The following is a 17,948-nucleotide window of genomic DNA, read 5'->3' on the forward strand; positions in this document are numbered from 1 at the left end:
CAACCAACGGAATTCTCAATTCCCGGTTGGTTAGCCTCGTGGTTAAAGTGCTCGATCTTCACGCCAAAGGCCCAGGTTTGATTCCCCATATGGGTACAATGTGTGAAGCTCATTTACGGTGTCCCCCGCTGTGATATTGCTGGAATATTGCTAAGAACGGCTTTAAATTAAACTCACTCAAAGGAGAGTCGACTGGGGAAGAAAAGAAATGGGAGTTCTCAAGGGTCATGTCCCATTTACTATAGGATTGGGAGATCAGGCATTCGCCTCTTGATTAGTTTCATGTACAGCAGTAACGCTGACACCACGAATGGGTAAATACCTGGCAACCTTCATTCTGAGACAGATACAAAGCTCACTCAGATGGGGTACAGGTAGTCACTATCAGTTAACGATCTGTAAGAAAGGAAGCATACATTTCAATTTGATGAGCGAATGTTGTTAAACGCCGTCAGCAATATTTCGTTTACGTTAACCGGTCTGGATGGACTGAAATTGGACTAGACAACCCGGGGACACCGAGACCCACTGTTGAAGCACGGTGACTACCGAGTATTTGTAGTTTAACGCCACACTTTAGTTTAACGCTATCACTTGATCCCGTTTGACACCTTTTGAAAAGAAAGTGTGGCTGAAGATCCATTCCATCAGGTGGAATGGTCAGGTCACTAGACACAAATCATTATTGTCAAGAACAACTGATCCCAGATAAGAATATCGATATAGAATATCGACAGATATTGATTTCGAAGAGCTGCAATATCTACCCCACCGGCCTTTTTCAAACGTTATTAACTCCAGACTAAAATCTAAAGCAGCACTCTAGTCACAATAATATCCCCATTGGTCAAGTCAATCAGCTGACCACTCTCACCTTGAATGACCTTCCACTGTTCTTGGTCTCTCTATGGTTCCGCCAAGTTGTATAACACAGTCACGTGACATGCAGCTACAAGCCTGTAGGCTCTGCTTGGCAATACCCATCATCACCCACCCACCCGCAGCATCATTAGAGCAATTACCCCATTCACTGATTAAAGGGTTGCTTTATAATGCAACCCGTTAGTTGCACCTATCGGTTCCAATGGTCTTGAATCTGTGAAAGGTATTTATGTGACGAAACACATTGCGGCTAAAATTATGACGTATTCTGGTAGCGGTTGGGTAGCGTATTGGTTAATGATTTCGCTCGTAGCGCGGGTTCGATTCCACACGTGGGTACGTACTATGTGTGAAGCTCATTTCTGCTGTCCCTCACCATGACATTGCTGGAACTCTGCCATTGCTAACAGCGACGTAAAACCATACTCAGTCATTCACTACGCATTAATGTTGTATCGATCATATTAAGTTTTTTAAGTATATTTCAAAATGCCAATCACCATTCGGCAAAATTCTATGTGAAGAAACAGAATGTGAATTAGTGAATTATGAATTGACAATACACGTAATGTGAATTACAGTGGAAGCTGTCAGTATCGGCATCTGTACAATCCGGCAGGTTGTCAACACCGGCATGAAATCACAGTCCCATCCGTGACTTGTACATTTATCATCAGCTCTACAATCCGGCACATTGTCTAAACTGGATTATTATTCAGTCCCAATGAGTACCGGTTCAGACTTCCTCTGTATCATTAAACACTTCAACTCTTGACCACGCCGGAGTGGGAAGGCTACTCAAGATATCGATCACTCGTCTTTGAGGTAAAATTTTTCGGAAATCTGTGAATGTATCTTGCATGTACGTTACCTCTTGGTCTACTGACCCGTGAAGATGTCGGTAACCAATGCTTGTCGTAAGAGGGAACTAACGGGAACTTGTGGTCACGCTCGTTGACTGGATTGACACATTGTATCCCAATTGCATCCATCGTAGATTGATGGTCATGCTATACATTTTCTGGTCCAGACTCGTTTATTTACAGACCGCCGCCATGTAGTTGGGATATTGCTGAGTGCGGTATAAAACTAAACTCACTCACTTGGGCCTATTGCCTTATAACTGAGTTGCGTTTACATGAAGAAGCCAGTCTCAATCGTTTACCGTTTCGGTCAACCCCACCAAGACGTCGTCATGATGAGACAGGTTCTACATGGAGTATTATGTATAGATAACGGTTATATAAATTATATTGTGTTTTTAATGGCTTTCGGTATACATTTTGTGAGTGATGTAATCGTAAAGATATGGGTTCAGAACTGATCTTCAGCAGCCAGTGTTTGTCGTGTGAACCGACTCAAAGCCTCTGGTATTAAACAAATAGCGCTCGATTTACGGCTCGTCATGATATTTAAAGGGATATATGTGGGCACCATGCCTATGGGTTTAGCCGAAATGATTTAACTCTTTAAAGCCAAACTTACTCACTCACTCACTCACCCATCCACACACTCGCTTAAAGGGGCACTGATGCGGAGCGAATAATGTTTCTCGCCAACGGTCTAATTACGAAACTAAGCAGCAAATGGGTCAGCACCCGCTCCCTCGACCGTGACGGACAAAGGGACTGGGCTCCTGTCCACATTAGCAGAATTTCTTCACCCTAAAAAGTGAGTTGGCCGGATGCCCATCACATGCCGTTATTTAAAACTATCCATGGTATTCCTTATCTGACTGTAACAAAATATCCCAGCAGTGTAGGTGTTTTTTTCCTGACGCCTGGATGGTATAGTGATTGATCCAATTTGATCATGTATCTGTGTTTTTATCTCGATATTTAATTATGTCATTTCAAAATGTGATGTCTACATACACGTAGCAAGCCATTTGTTTCACATAAGTCCGAAAGATTGCAAAGCTTTATATTTACATAATTTTGAGGGTTGGCCCAGCTGTCATAGCAAACATCATACGTAAATTTTGGTAGCTACGACCCTGGTTTATTATCTATGATAATAAAACATCACACAGTTGATTTATCTTGAACTAATAACAACGACTTTACCATTGGTAGAGATATCTGGACATTTTCTTAAGTAAAAAAACTGATTATACCCATTTACCCAAGCAAATACCTATGTGCATTTCTTATGTAACAACGAAGTTCCGTTGGTATCCTCAAAACAGTTTCGGCCCACAAGTGTTTTCAGGCTGCATGCGATTACATCTTCCCTACTCGCGTTTGATGGTATAAACCTACACGTGTTATTTGTCATCATTCACTTGGTGGTCAGTTAATGAATTTTTAACGGGTATAAATAGTGGTAACATCACTAAAATTACTCGACATAGGTTCCCATTTGACATTTCTCCTGTCTGGAGTAAATATTCAACATTATAAATTAAGGTCTGTAGTGGCAAATGTATTGCATGTTATGTAATATGTGCATGTAAGTGATGCAAGAGGGTTTATCAGCTGAGTTACAAAAACAAACATCGATCAAACGATTAACCGATAACACACTGATTGATTAAATACTTCCACAGCGGATTTGTCAAAAAGGCAGTGTTTATGAGTGTAGATTTACACAACATATACTGAATACACCCTGTCATAAAGTACGAGTGTAAAAACAACACCATTCCTACAAAGAATTAACCGCCACTGCCTTGATTGATTGATTGATTGTTGCTCATTATTGGCAAACTAATGGCGGACATCATGCAGTTAGTTGCCAGGTGTGCTGTCGGTGTGTGCACACGAAGCAGACCTTTGGGTTTCAAACTATGCACTTGAAGCAGACCTTATTTTTCCTTTGATGTTCACCTACCTGGTATTTTAACTGATTGGAGTTTGTTTAGGGGCTTAACTATGAGATGCCCTAATTTGCTAATCATTTCCCTGAACAGTGTTCAAGGTGAACAGTTTCGAGCTTTCCATGGGTTTAATTTCTCAGTATAACCTTCCCTGGCGATAAGTATTAAGTATCAATGGAATATATGAATTTATTTTTAAAATATATATAGACCGGAAGTGAGGTTTGAGGAAAACATGGCTCATGGTCGTATAGTCTGTTTTGCCCAATAAAGTATTGTTTGAGATTAAGGTTGGAAAGGGAAGAATTAGTCCAAACACAGCTTTAAAATAGAGATACATGTGAATCGTGGATGCTTTCAGGCATAAATTGCCGGCTTGAATGGCAATCGTTCACTTGTTTCCTGAGCAACAACAGCTATGGTATCTTCCCGTACCACAAAAACAAAATAATCTAACCTCAATCTCAATACTTTATTGGGCTAAACAGGCTATTCGACCACGATTCAAACTTAACTTCTGGTGTATATTCTACAAATTTGTTCACATACTCCATTGACATTTCTAATATTACGAAGTTTCTTTTGTCTTGCAGTATATAATATGTACAAAACTTACCATTGATATGTACACACTGCGGATTGATGGTTGTTCACACGAGCACGACCACAATGGCGACACAAGTCAAAAGCTCCAGCAGCTGGTATTTACACATCTACTGCGATTGGAACTTCTGTAACACCCGATACACACCATGTCATCAACATACAACCTACCTTACATCACGCACCTGACGTCACACACATTACATGTCTGTAATTCTTCAAATCACTACTTATCGCTACTTATTTCAGGTCCCCACCCCCCACCCCACCATAATAGTTAATAGTTGGCGACACGTATGCGCATTATTGTTTTGTTTGTTCTTTAGCTCCGCACTCTGTAAATAATGATGTCTGGACTAGACAATCCAGTGATCAACATCATCAACATAGATCTTCGCATTCGTGATAAACTAACAAGTGTCCACCAAGTCAGCAAGCCTGACTACCCGATTCCGTTCGTCGCCCCATACGATAAGCATGGGTTCTAACCAAGATCTTCACATTATTGAAAGACAGCTACAACTAATGGTCAACTATGTCTTAAGAAACATATAAATAACTTATGTAGAACATATTAACTATCCAAGAATGATTGCAGTAATTTCTGCCACAGTTTACTTCATAACACCACTAAGAGCAAACCGTGTCCACCAGTGTGATCAAGACACTCCAGGTTCTCTCAGAGCATATCATGGCATCTTCCTTCATATAATTATGTGAGCGAGTTTGGCTTTACGCCGCTTTTACCATTATTCCAGCAATATCGCACTGGGGGACCCCAAAAATAGACCTCATACATTGAACCCATGTGGGGGAATCGAACCCTGATCTTCGGCGTGACGAGAGAACGCTTTAACCACTGGGCTACCCCACCGACCCCATAATCATGTGTGGATTGCATCAGTGACCCTCATCATAAGCCGGGTCTCACCCCCACTTATCTGCTCTTATCTTACCAGTGTAATGTTGCTGATGTCACCGAAGACGACAGTCATTACATTTTAGACTCATGAGCATCCGGATCAGATACGGTCATTTTCATCAACCTATATAAGCGACTCTGTTTCAGCCCTGGGAAACATAGGTTGTTGGACAGAAACAGTACTGGTTGTTACCATGGGGCTTCACGTCAGTGGTCCTCTTTTGTGTCTTGCCGTGATAACCCTCTTACTGTCCGGTGGCCTTGCACGCCGAAAAGTTTCTCAAGTGATTCTTGAGAAAATGATGACAGTTAATGCCAGGAGGATAGGCGAAATTCAAGCGAAACACGCACAGGAAATTGAGAAATTCAAACGTGCACTTAACAATCGTATTGAGGAACGCGTCAAGTATCTTTTCCGGAAGTGGGCAGGAATGCCTGAAATACGTAAGTACAACAAAATACTTCAAATGTGTCCAGCAAGATATGTAGATTAGACTAGGGATTTAAAAATGATTAATGATTATTATTAATAAGAGCTTACCAGGTCTTCGTTTGAGTATTGTATCTAAGACTTTGACTGTTGAGGGTTCGGATTATACTCGATCTACAGCAGCAGGTGGTTATTTTAAGGGACGACTGATGTTATCGGGTGGTCAGTCTCGGTGTTTCACACATGTCATCGTATCCCACAGCTTAAATGGATGCTCAAGATGTTGATCAGGGGGTTGTCTGGTTCAGACTCTAATACTTACAGACTTCCGCAATATAGCTGAAATATTGTTGTGTACTAGACAAGCGAAAATCAATTTATAAGTTTCTGAAGCAAGTTTCTTTTAAGTGATTCAAGTACTATTCCATAATGTCATGTCAATTCTTTCATGTCATGAAGGACACGTTTATATCATATTATTTTTCGTCTATTATAGCAATCTACTGCCCATACCCCGTTTTGTCTGATAAATTATTGGAGGTGGCTTGTAAAGGGCCGTTCACGGAGGGTCAGACCTGTAAGCTCAAGTGCCCCATGTCAATTCCACTGAGAGGCTCCACTAACATCACATGCACTCGGTCTGCAAATGATTATACAGGCTACTGGGCAGCAGTCGAGGGTGAAGAGCCAAAATGTGATGGTAAGTACCGCCAAGACAGACTGATAGCCTAGTGGTTAAGGCGTTCGCTCGTCACGCCGAAGACCCGACTTCGATTCCCCACATACTAAAATAAAGTAGGTACATTTCTGGTGTTCCCCGATATATTACTGGGATGTAACCAAAAGCAGTGAAGCAGCAAAGCGGATCTTTCTAGAACACTGAAGGTCAGAACACAGTGGAAATAGGATGGTGTGTTTGTTCTAGGAAGTGCTAGCCAGTATCATACTGCCTAGCCATATTGTTAATCCGCAGGTTAACATGGTGCCTCCGCTGAGACAGTGTACACTGGCCGAACCAATCGGCCCTTATCTCTTTGGTCCCGAGCGTCAAGGCAGGGAAACAACAAGTAACCGCGACGGGTATGAATCAACCTGGGCTAGAACCACTGACCTGATCTCTTGGCTGACGCTCTATCCACTTTGCTAAGGATAACGAATTTTTTCATTTAAGTTCACATGCAACGCAAAACACAACTTTGCAGATTCTGGTACCTATCAGCATGGACTTACAGAAACCAATTATCCAAAGTGCAAATTGAACTTCCAAAATTGAAAAATAACGCAATAAAAAAACCCCGCGAAATCGCAGTTCAAACGATTCACTAAATTTCCCATAGTGTTGCGGGGGAAAGGTGGTTTCACCAGCTGTGCTGCGCTTCCACCATAGCACATGCGCAGGGATTAGGTTCGCACGGTTTGAGGTTACACGACACCAAATGTTTTCCCATAGACTTCTATAGTAACCTTATATTTTCTTAAAAATCATACAGGCTATCAACAGCCATTCCATGTACACATGGGCACAGTCTGGCCTCTAACCTACAAGTTGTGGCCAACTTGTCCACCGTATTTTCCAAGCACAGGAAGCGGAACACATCAACCCCATCTCCGTACCAAATGTCACCTACTTCAAAATATATGTACACACATAAGCATAACCCATGGTGATAAAAATGACAGCACTAAATGCTTAAAATTGTGGTCAGTTTTAATAACAGGGTGGATGTGCTTTTAAAACACATAAACATCTTACACTATTTCATCCAATCACAGCTGTCACAGGCCTCTGTCCGTACGGTCCTCGCTCGGGGAGCATGTGATGTTGATATAGTGTAGTGGAACCTTGATCCGGGAAGGCGACTCGTACAAACATGGCAAGTGATGCGTGCACAGAGTGTCGCTACGGTTGAAGTTGGAGAACAGTGATTATGACCATCTGGGGTCTGCTGTAATACATAAACACTGGTTCCATACATGCAGATTTACAAACCAAGTTTTCAAGAAAGTGTAGCATTAGAACTACTAATTTCATTGCTAAAATTTCTCATCTTAAAAACTGAAATGTTTTAAGATATGTTTGTGGAAACATAGAAACACAGAACTCAATGTCTATGTTATTGACACCTGTGTCTGCCTGCCTGTATGCCAATGACAACATGCAGTACACAACTTCAATCACTGACCAGATGCAGTTTGAACTTAACTATGGTGGCTGATTTGGGCCATCGCTTCTCGTCTTAAATTTTGGAGGCGAGAAAGCGATATCGCGAGACGAGAAAACGATAACACGAGACGAGAAAGCGATATCATTGTGGGAGAAAGCGATGGAGCAAGGAAGCGAGAAAGAGACAGAGCGAAAGATCTAAATTTCAAGGCTTTGTATTTGTGGAACAAGATGTTACAGCGTATATTATTATTTCTTTCATCAGGCGTATCAAATGCTACGCGACCACGAGCAGCTGTGCCCTTTGATATATAAACATATAATACATGTATACAGAGATAGGTAAAACAGAGTATATTTATAAGTTACGACGCTGTCAGATATGGCAAACGGAATGTTTTACACATAAACTTTCGATATATAAACAACATTGAAACTGCTCTAAGTGATGATATGAATGATAGCAGATAAACGTGGTACAGAGCAAAGAGTTGTTATTTACAATGCATCATTGCTAATGGTTCCAGTTTGTTGGATTATTGCTAAGAGCGACATAAATCGATCGAATCTCACTCACTTAAGCGTTTCCCGCTGTATTGTACATCACGTGCTTGATAACAGTGTCCACACCAAAACGTTGCTTATATACTACCGACAGAAAATAAGGGAACCAAGAAATTGAATGTAGATGACTTTGACTGTGACAGGGTCCGTTATCGTGGCGTATCTCCCAAACGCAACATCCAATGACAATGGAATTTCGCATAATGCATGCCCAGCACGTGCTACACGTGCATACAGAAGTTAACTCCGGTAATGTACTGGAGAAGTCGCAATCACTAATGCAATAGAGATTGACACTTACTGACAGAAATGTCTCCGAGGCAGTATCTCGGTGAAGCAACAAAATGGAGAATTGTGGGGATGATAGAGGGGGGACATCATTATGTGAAGGTGCCCGGCAGATGGGTAAATCAAAAAGTGTACTTTCACGCCTGTGGGATAAGTACCGTCAAACGAGTGGGGTTGCAACGAGACCTGGGCGTGGTAGACCAAAATCAACGACACCACGACAGGATCGTCTCATTACGTTAATTGCTCTACGCGATGGGTTTAAATCGGCCCCTGCCATCAATAGAGAATTCCGCACACTCACTGGAAGACGCATTTCAACCTCAACCGTTAAAAACCGACTCTATCAAGCTCGTCTGAAAGCAAGACGGCCTTTTAAGGGTGTCACCCTTTCAGCTCACCATAAGCGCTAAAGATTGGCATGGGCTAGGCAACATCAGGGACGGGCTATGCGCCACTGGCGTTACACCATGTTCTCTGATGAGTCAAGGTTTTGCCTACGATTCACATATGGCAGAAAACGTTGTTGGCGTCGGAGCGGGGAGCGATATGCCAGAGAAGCAATTCTGGACCATGATCGATATGGAGGTTTTAGTGTCATGGTGTGGGGTGGGATTACACATGACAGACGACCAGATTTGGTCATCATTAACGGAGCCATGACTGGTCAGCGATACGTTGACCAAATATTGCGTCCTGTTGTGGCTCCATTGGCTAGAGTTATCGGCCGAAATTTTGTATTCCAAGATGATAATGCCAGACCACATCGAATTGTCTCCACTTATCTCCGACAAGAAGGTATCCAGACATTGGACTTGCCCTCTAACTCCCCAGACCTGTCCCCAATTGAACATCTCTGGGACGTACTTGGTCGAAGGGTGTACGCCAGGGACCCAGGACCCGCCAACCTGGCCCAGCTTGGTGCAGCTCTCCAAGAGGCAATACCACGGGCAACCATCCGGAAATTGATTAACAGCATGCCATCAAGGTGCCGTGAATGTGTTGCCCAACATGGTGGACACACCAGATATTGAACTTGACGCCTAAAATTGATTTAGTGGATATTTAAAGCAGTTTCAAATTCGCTATTATTTCATTAGTTCCCTTATTTCTTGTCGGTAGTATATTATAATAAAGAAGCTGCATATCCATGGAACTGTCCCCACTGTTCAGCACACAAACTGCTAAACCTCTCGAAGTTCACTATGGTTTGTTAGACCAGCGTTTAACTGCGTAGTGTTTACTGTATATTTTCAGCTTTGACTGAAAGACCACTGACTGTGGAATGGTTCTGTTTCTACATTTAGGTACCAATTTAAGGTTCTCTATTGTCAAGCGCGCTTCCTCGTTCCTTGGGTAGGAGCAATTTAGGTTCATAAAGGTGAAGATCGTCAGTTAATAGATTTTATCATCTTGAAGAAATCAAAGAAAGTGCAGCTGTAATTTTTGATAACCATGAAAACCATAGATGGTTCCATTTTTTATTATTGCTAAGAGCGACGCAAATCAAATCTCACTCAGTTAATGTGGTTGTTGCAGTGATTTTATTTTAGGATGAATGTTTGGATGTGGTTGAATACACCGTTTTAGGTTGCCCTAGTGCTATCACAATGCCTTATTTGTCATTACCCCCTCCCCACTAATGATAATTGGTTGATATCATTAAGTTGGTTAGACAATTCCAGTTCAGTGATGGCATAAAATATGTAATTCCTTCAGTCACTTCACAAAATGAATGTTTCCTGTATTTCACATTCAAATACCATGCCAAAGGGAAGTCTACATCTATGCTAAATTTCTCTAAACGTCAAGTCAAACAATGCCAAGAACATTACTGAAAACCGTTTTATACTATTGAGAAACTACGAATGGCGATTAAGCCCCAGTTTGTAGTTATTCATGCCCAGATAGGACTGAATTGTGGGTAATATCGCTTTCTCGCTTTCTTGCTTTCTCGCCCTGTCGCTTTCTCGCTTCCTTGCTCTGTTTCTTTCTCGCACAATGATATCGCTTTCTCGCCTCGTGCTATCGCTTTCTAGTCTCGTGTTATCGCCTGCTCGTCTCGCGATATCGCTTTCTCGTCTCGCTTTCTCGCTTTCTCGCCTCCAAACTTTAAGACAAGAGAGCGATGGCCCAAATCAGACAACATAGTTCTGTCTCTGTCACATTATGTAATTACACAGACAGGCACGTGTGACACTTGTACACATGACATGTAACTATATCTGCGGACTGCAAACAAACTGCATCTATTTTTCCCGGATGGCTGGATCGGACGGAAACCGGTGCAAACTCAGATTGCCAGTTTCATGTTCTGCTTTGTACCTTCAGCCCCGCAGTAGTTCACCATCTCAGTACTTGTTGCTTGGATCGAAGGGAAATGCAGACAGCATGTATTTACCTCTGTATACATTATTAAAACAACTTCTTCTCCTGTATGTGATGCGAAGTTTCGGTTTGGATTCTTATACTGTTATTACTCTTGCTTGACGACGGTATTTGAATTAATACCGAAATGCCGGTCTAACCTTAGACAAGTGAGTTTGTTCAAAATTGCATCTGTTCACCCAGCAGAAAATGGGTACCCGGTGAGATAAAGTCATGTGACTATAACCATCTATCGCCTAACAGGCAGCTTGGGTTATCCGGGGTAATAATGATGATCAGTGAGTTAGCGCTTTGAGCATGCTTGCATGGAGATTAGCGCATTTTAAGACTTCACATTATTATTTGGGGCGCGAGCTACAAGATGACCACCACACAGATCTCAATCCTTGTCCTGGCTTTGGCTGCAGCGGTGACAGCTTCAGGTAGACAATACAATTGTGTGTAGTTCGTTAGTATAGTTACGGCGTCACGTGGCGCTACGAATGGTTTGTGGATCGCCCCTAACGGTTGGTCTGGTCGTCTAAGGTGCGGTAATTCGTAGGGCAGAGTTGCGTCCCTTGGTCAAGTAAGTCAATACCAGATTAGCTCGCTTTGATTATGAATTTAGATTCTTGGTTTTTTCCGCACAATACTCGTGTTCTCGGAGATAACGATAATACCGGAACGGTTCCCGTCTTTCGTCCACATCAGACTCGCTCATCGTGCTGTTTCCTAAATACTGATAAATATAAGCTGGTAAAGTATGCTATTTTGTTACCAGCCTAAGTGGAATACCTTGTCAACAAAGTTGATCTCTGATATGTTATCTTATTCCCATGTACGAGAGGGTAAATGTAGTCGCAATATACACTAACTATGGCGTCCGTCAAGCGTTCGCCTAACTAATCACGGAGAAATATGCAACAAATCAGGGGGTTGCATCGGACAAATCCATGAAGGTCCCGGTGTAGAATAGGCCTTCAGCAACCCATGCTTGCCATAAAAGGAGACTATGCTTGTCGTAAGAGGCAACTAATGGGATCGGGTGGTCAGGCTCGCTGATTTGGTTGACACATGCCATCGGCTCCCAATTGCTCACATCGATGCTCATGTTGTTGATCACTGGATTGTCTGGTCCAGACTCGATTATTTACAGACCGCCGCCATATGGCTGGAATATTGCTGAGTGCGGCGTAAAAATAAATTCACTCACTCACTGCATGGGACATTTTGTTTTCATAAAAGCCTTATATGTTGTAAACATGTTCTAGCACCTAAAGTGGAAAGTCAGATGCCAGTCTGTTAGATCATGCATTTTCAGAGTGTTTTACTTCTCGAAATGGGGTAAGTTTGTGTGTTTGTCATAGTCACCACCACCATCATCATAATCATCATCATCGTCGTCGTCATTGTTGCTTCAAAGTATGTAAAGAGTTGTAGAGACCGGGTATCGTTTTGGTCGCCGCCTCAAAATTTACATTCCAAATTGCTTTGAGCGTGTTTATTTTTCAGACTTTGTGGCTTTATCGTGTTTTGTAATTGTTATACCCGCCAGGACCCTGTGCTGTACGTCACCAACATTATCTGGATGTGGAGCAGCACCTATTGGGGTCCTCGGAACCACAGTGCGAGACTGATGGGACATACAAGCCCAAGCAGTGCAGAGGAGCTGGGTAGGTGCTCATCTTCCATTGTCCTGGAAATATATTCCATTTACTTTAGTGTGCCCCGTCGTGATATTGCTGGAATATTGTTAAACTCAACGTAAAACCATACTCACTCACTCATTTTCTTTTAAATATCCTGGAACAATGGCGGGAACACAACGACTTGTGGTACTTCAATGGCCTTCGTAGGGTTGTGTTCCTTGTGTACGCCAGAAACTAAAGACTATAGGTTCAAATTCCGAAAACCAAAGCAAAACCAAAGCCGTGGTTGCGGGTACCTGTTAAGATCCGGGTGAGAATTGATCTTAAACAATCCAGGTTTGTAATATAACGGGATCGGGTAGTCAGGCTCACTGACTTGGGTGACACGTGTCATCGGCTCCCAACTGCGCCGACAGATGCTTGTGCTGCTGATCACACATGTCATTGTATCTCAGTTACGTAGGTTGATGTTTATGCTCTTGATCACTGGATTGTCTGGTCTGCACTCGATTATTTACACACCGCCGCCATATAGCCGGGATATTGTAGAGTGTGGCGTTAAACAGCAAGCCTACCGACCAACATCTTGTGCGTGGGTTGCCTTTTTGCCGTTGAACTCGACAATATTGAATGTCCAGTGACGCAGACGCACCCGACTTCATTTCGGGAACGGTGTCACTCTCGTAAGGTGCCAAATTCACTTTTCAGAGTCTTAAGTGTTTTGTTCAACACTTCGAGACCTGTTCGGTTGATGGTAGCTGCTCACCCGTTAACACTTGCGCTGCCGGCAACCATCTTTCTCTGTCTCGTGTTTACCGAGCACGTGTGTTTGTCCTCCGACAATAAACAGTTAGGATATTGAGTCAATACACAACCTTTACATACTTGGTTGCTGCAGGTGCTACTGTGTTGACTCTGACGGTAACGACCTCGGCTACTTCACCAACTACGCCGCAGGCACGGACAACATGGACTGCAGTAAGTACTGAACAACACATGTTCCTATTAGAAGGGTTTTAAATGGCTTCCAGTAACCCTGTTTCCGGGTTTGCTTATGTGTTCCAGATTTGATTTTAAACATGTAACCGAAATAAAGCCATAATTGTATTGGGTTCGAACTGCAGGCACGCGCGCACACGCGCGCACACGCACGCACACACACACTTGAAGATTCCTGGATTCGCCTTTGGAGTCCACCATAGTTTCATGTCACAATAAATGATAAGCAAGGAATGTAACATGCAGACTCAATATAGATTCGACATAATTATTATGTTGCTTTATTCACTACTATTTTAAGCCTGTGCTCGGGACAAAGCCGCCTACTTGAAGACGGGACTCATTGGCAAACTCTTCTTCTGTGACAACAAAGGCAGTTACAGCAAGAAACAGTGCACGGGTTCTGTCTGTTTCTGCGCCGACGTCAACGGCAAGATGCTGGGCAACAGCCAAACTGTCAACATCGGTGAAATGGACAAGCTCCAGTGTTAGGGATGACCTACGATTGTTGTATTTCCAATGTGACATTGATTTCATCTACACAATGAATAAACCAAAATGAATCATTATCCTGTGTTCTGTTTCTCGTTATGACATCTTCAATACAGCCAGAACATCATCAGGTCATAACCATTATCTAAACTATTAACCTCATCTGGTCAGTCTGAGGTAGTATCGTTAAAACGAGTTTCATCGACATTGAATTAACGTGGGCGTAACGTCACAAGATGAAAAACAAAAACTTCGATGAGTTTCCAGAGGTACGTTCGTCTCCTACTAAAACAAATACCAACCAACGGAATTCTCAATTCCCGGTTGGTTAGCCTCGTGGTTAAAGTGCTCGATCTTCACGCCAAAGGCCCAGGTTTGATTCCCCATATGGGTACAATGTGTGAAGCTCATTTACGGTGTCCCCCGCTGTGATATTGCTGGAATATTGCTAAGAACGGCTTTAAATTAAACTCACTCAAAGGAGAGTCGACTGGGGAAGAAAAGAAATGGGAGTTCTCAAGGGTCATGTCCCATTTACTATAGGATTGGGAGATCAGGCATTCGCCTCTTGATTAGTTTCATGTACAGCAGTAACGCTGACACCACGAATGGGTAAATACCTGGCAACCTTCATTCTGAGACAGATACAAAGCTCACTCAGATGGGGTACAGGTAGTCACTATCAGTTAACGATCTGTAAGAAAGGAAGCATACATTTCAATTTGATGAGCGAATGTTGTTAAACGCCGTCAGCAATATTTCGTTTACGTTAACCGGTCTGGATGGACTGAAATTGGACTAGACAACCCGGGGACACCGAGACCCACTGTTGAAGCACGGTGACTACCGAGTATTTGTAGTTTAACGCCACACTTTAGTTTAACGCTATCACTTGATCCCGTTTGACACCTTTTGAAAAGAAAGTGTGGCTGAAGATCCATTCCATCAGGTGGAATGGTCAGGTCACTAGACACAAATCATTATTGTCAAGAACAACTGATCCCAGATAAGAATATCGATATAGAATATCGACAGATATTGATTTCGAAGAGCTGCAATATCTACCCCACCGGCCTTTTTCAAACGTTATTAACTCCAGACTAAAATCTAAAGCAGCACTCTAGTCACAATAATATCCCCATTGGTCAAGTCAATCAGCTGACCACTCTCACCTTGAATGACCTTCCACTGTTCTTGGTCTCTCTATGGTTCCGCCAAGTTGTATAACACAGTCACGTGACATGCAGCTACAAGCCTGTAGGCTCTGCTTGGCAATACCCATCATCACCCACCCACCCGCAGCATCATTAGAGCAATTACCCCATTCACTGATTAAAGGGTTGCTTTATAATGCAACCCGTTAGTTGCACCTATCGGTTCCAATGGTCTTGAATCTGTGAAAGGTATTTATGTGACGAAACACATTGCGGCTAAAATTATGACGTATTCTGGTAGCGGTTGGGTAGCGTATTGGTTAATGATTTCGCTCGTAGCGCGGGTTCGATTCCACACGTGGGTACGTACTATGTGTGAAGCTCATTTCTGCTGTCCCTCACCATGACATTGCTGGAACTCTGCCATTGCTAACAGCGACGTAAAACCATACTCAGTCATTCACTACGCATTAATGTTGTATCGATCATATTAAGTTTTTTAAGTATATTTCAAAATGCCAATCACCATTCGGCAAAATTCTATGTGAAGAAACAGAATGTGAATTAGTGAATTATGAATTGACAATACACGTAATGTGAATTACAGTGGAAGCTGTCAGTATCGGCATCTGTACAATCCGGCAGGTTGTCAACACCGGCATGAAATCACAGTCCCATCCGTGACTTGTACATTTATCATCAGCTCTACAATCCGGCACATTGTCTAAACTGGATTATTATTCAGTCCCAATGAGTACCGGTTCAGACTTCCTCTGTATCATTAAACACTTCAACTCTTGACCACGCCGGAGTGGGAAGGCTACTCAAGATATCGATCACTCGTCTTTGAGGTAAAATTTTTCGGAAATCTGTGAATGTATCTTGCATGTACGTTACCTCTTGGTCTACTGACCCGTGAAGATGTCGGTAACCAATGCTTGTCGTAAGAGGGAACTAACGGGAACTTGTGGTCACGCTCGTTGACTGGATTGACACATTGTATCCCAATTGCATCCATCGTAGATTGATGGTCATGCTATACATTTTCTGGTCCAGACTCGTTTATTTACAGACCGCCGCCATGTAGTTGGGATATTGCTGAGTGCGGTATAAAACTAAACTCACTCACTTGGGCCTATTGCCTTATAACTGAGTTGCGTTTACATGAAGAAGCCAGTCTCAATCGTTTACCGTTTCGGTCAACCCCACCAAGACGTCGTCATGATGAGACAGGTTCTACATGGAGTATTATGTATAGATAACGGTTATATAAATTATATTGTGTTTTTAATGGCTTTCGGTATACATTTTGTGAGTGATGTAATCGTAAAGATATGGGTTCAGAACTGATCTTCAGCAGCCAGTGTTTGTCGTGTGAACCGACTCAAAGCCTCTGGTATTAAACAAATAGCGCTCGATTTACGGCTCGTCATGATATTTAAAGGGATATATGTGGGCACCATGCCTATGGGTTTAGCCGAAATGATTTAACTCTTTAAAGCCAAACTTACTCACTCACTCACTCACCCATCCACACACTCGCTTAAAGGGGCACTGATGCGGAGCGAATAATGTTTCTCGCCAACGGTCTAATTACGAAACTAAGCAGCAAATGGGTCAGCACCCGCTCCCTCGACCGTGACGGACAAAGGGACTGGGCTCCTGTCCACATTAGCAGAATTTCTTCACCCTAAAAAGTGAGTTGGCCGGATGCCCATCACATGCCGTTATTTAAAACTATCCATGGTATTCCTTATCTGACTGTAACAAAATATCCCAGCAGTGTAGGTGTTTTTTTCCTGACGCCTGGATGGTATAGTGATTGATCCAATTTGATCATGTATCTGTGTTTTTATCTCGATATTTAATTATGTCATTTCAAAATGTGATGTCTACATACACGTAGCAAGCCATTTGTTTCACATAAGTCCGAAAGATTGCAAAGCTTTATATTTACATAATTTTGAGGGTTGGCCCAGCTGTCATAGCAAACATCATACGTAAATTTTGGTAGCTACGACCCTGGTTTATTATCTATGATAATAAAACATCACACAGTTGATTTATCTTGAACTAATAACAACGACTTTACCATTGGTAGAGATATCTGGACATTTTCTTAAGTAAAAAAACTGATTATACCCATTTACCCAAGCAAATACCTATGTGCATTTCTTATGTAACAACGAAGTTCCGTTGGTATCCTCAAAACAGTTTCGGCCCACAAGTGTTTTCAGGCTGCATGCGATTACATCTTCCCTACTCGCGTTTGATGGTATAAACCTACACGTGTTATTTGTCATCATTCACTTGGTGGTCAGTTAATGAATTTTTAACGGGTATAAATAGTGGTAACATCACTAAAATTACTCGACATAGGTTCCCATTTGACATTTCTCCTGTCTGGAGTAAATATTCAACATTATAAATTAAGGTCTGTAGTGGCAAATGTATTGCATGTTATGTAATATGTGCATGTAAGTGATGCAAGAGGGTTTATCAGCTGAGTTACAAAAACAAACATCGATCAAACGATTAACCGATAACACACTGATTGATTAAATACTTCCACAGCGGATTTGTCAAAAAGGCAGTGTTTATGAGTGTAGATTTACA

The 17,948-nt window shown here is 42.3% G+C and overlaps 1 protein-coding gene across 1 annotated transcript; it reads left to right on the forward strand.

Moving 5' to 3' along the window:
- The first annotated feature begins 5,389 nt into the window (after positions 1–5,389).
- On the forward strand, positions 5,390–14,255 carry LOC137298307 (uncharacterized). The gene is made up of 5 exons (XM_067830506.1): positions 5,390–5,669; positions 6,152–6,355; positions 12,594–12,711; positions 13,586–13,665; positions 13,988–14,255. The coding sequence occupies exons 1-5, from the start codon at positions 5,420–5,422 to the stop codon at positions 14,176–14,178; spliced, it is 843 nt and encodes a 280-aa protein (XP_067686607.1). The 5' UTR covers positions 5,390–5,419; the 3' UTR covers positions 14,179–14,255.
- The last annotated feature ends 3,693 nt before the right edge of the window (positions 14,256–17,948 follow it).

This window comes from Haliotis asinina, chromosome 10 (genome assembly GCF_037392515.1).
Source record: "Haliotis asinina isolate JCU_RB_2024 chromosome 10, JCU_Hal_asi_v2, whole genome shotgun sequence".
NCBI classification, from domain to species: Eukaryota; Metazoa; Mollusca; class Gastropoda; order Lepetellida; family Haliotidae; genus Haliotis; species Haliotis asinina.

Coding starts and splice junctions, on each gene's coding strand:
- LOC137298307 (XM_067830506.1), top strand. CDS start 5,420: ATGGGGCTTCACGTCAGTGGTCCTCTTTTGTGTCTTGCCGTGATAACC. Junction 6,356..12,593: donor TGAAGAGCCAAAATGTGATG/GTAAGTACCGCC, acceptor TATACCCGCCAG/GACCCTGTGCTGTACGTCAC. Junction 13,666..13,987: donor CACGGACAACATGGACTGCA/GTAAGTACTGAA, acceptor TACTATTTTAAG/CCTGTGCTCGGGACAAAGCC.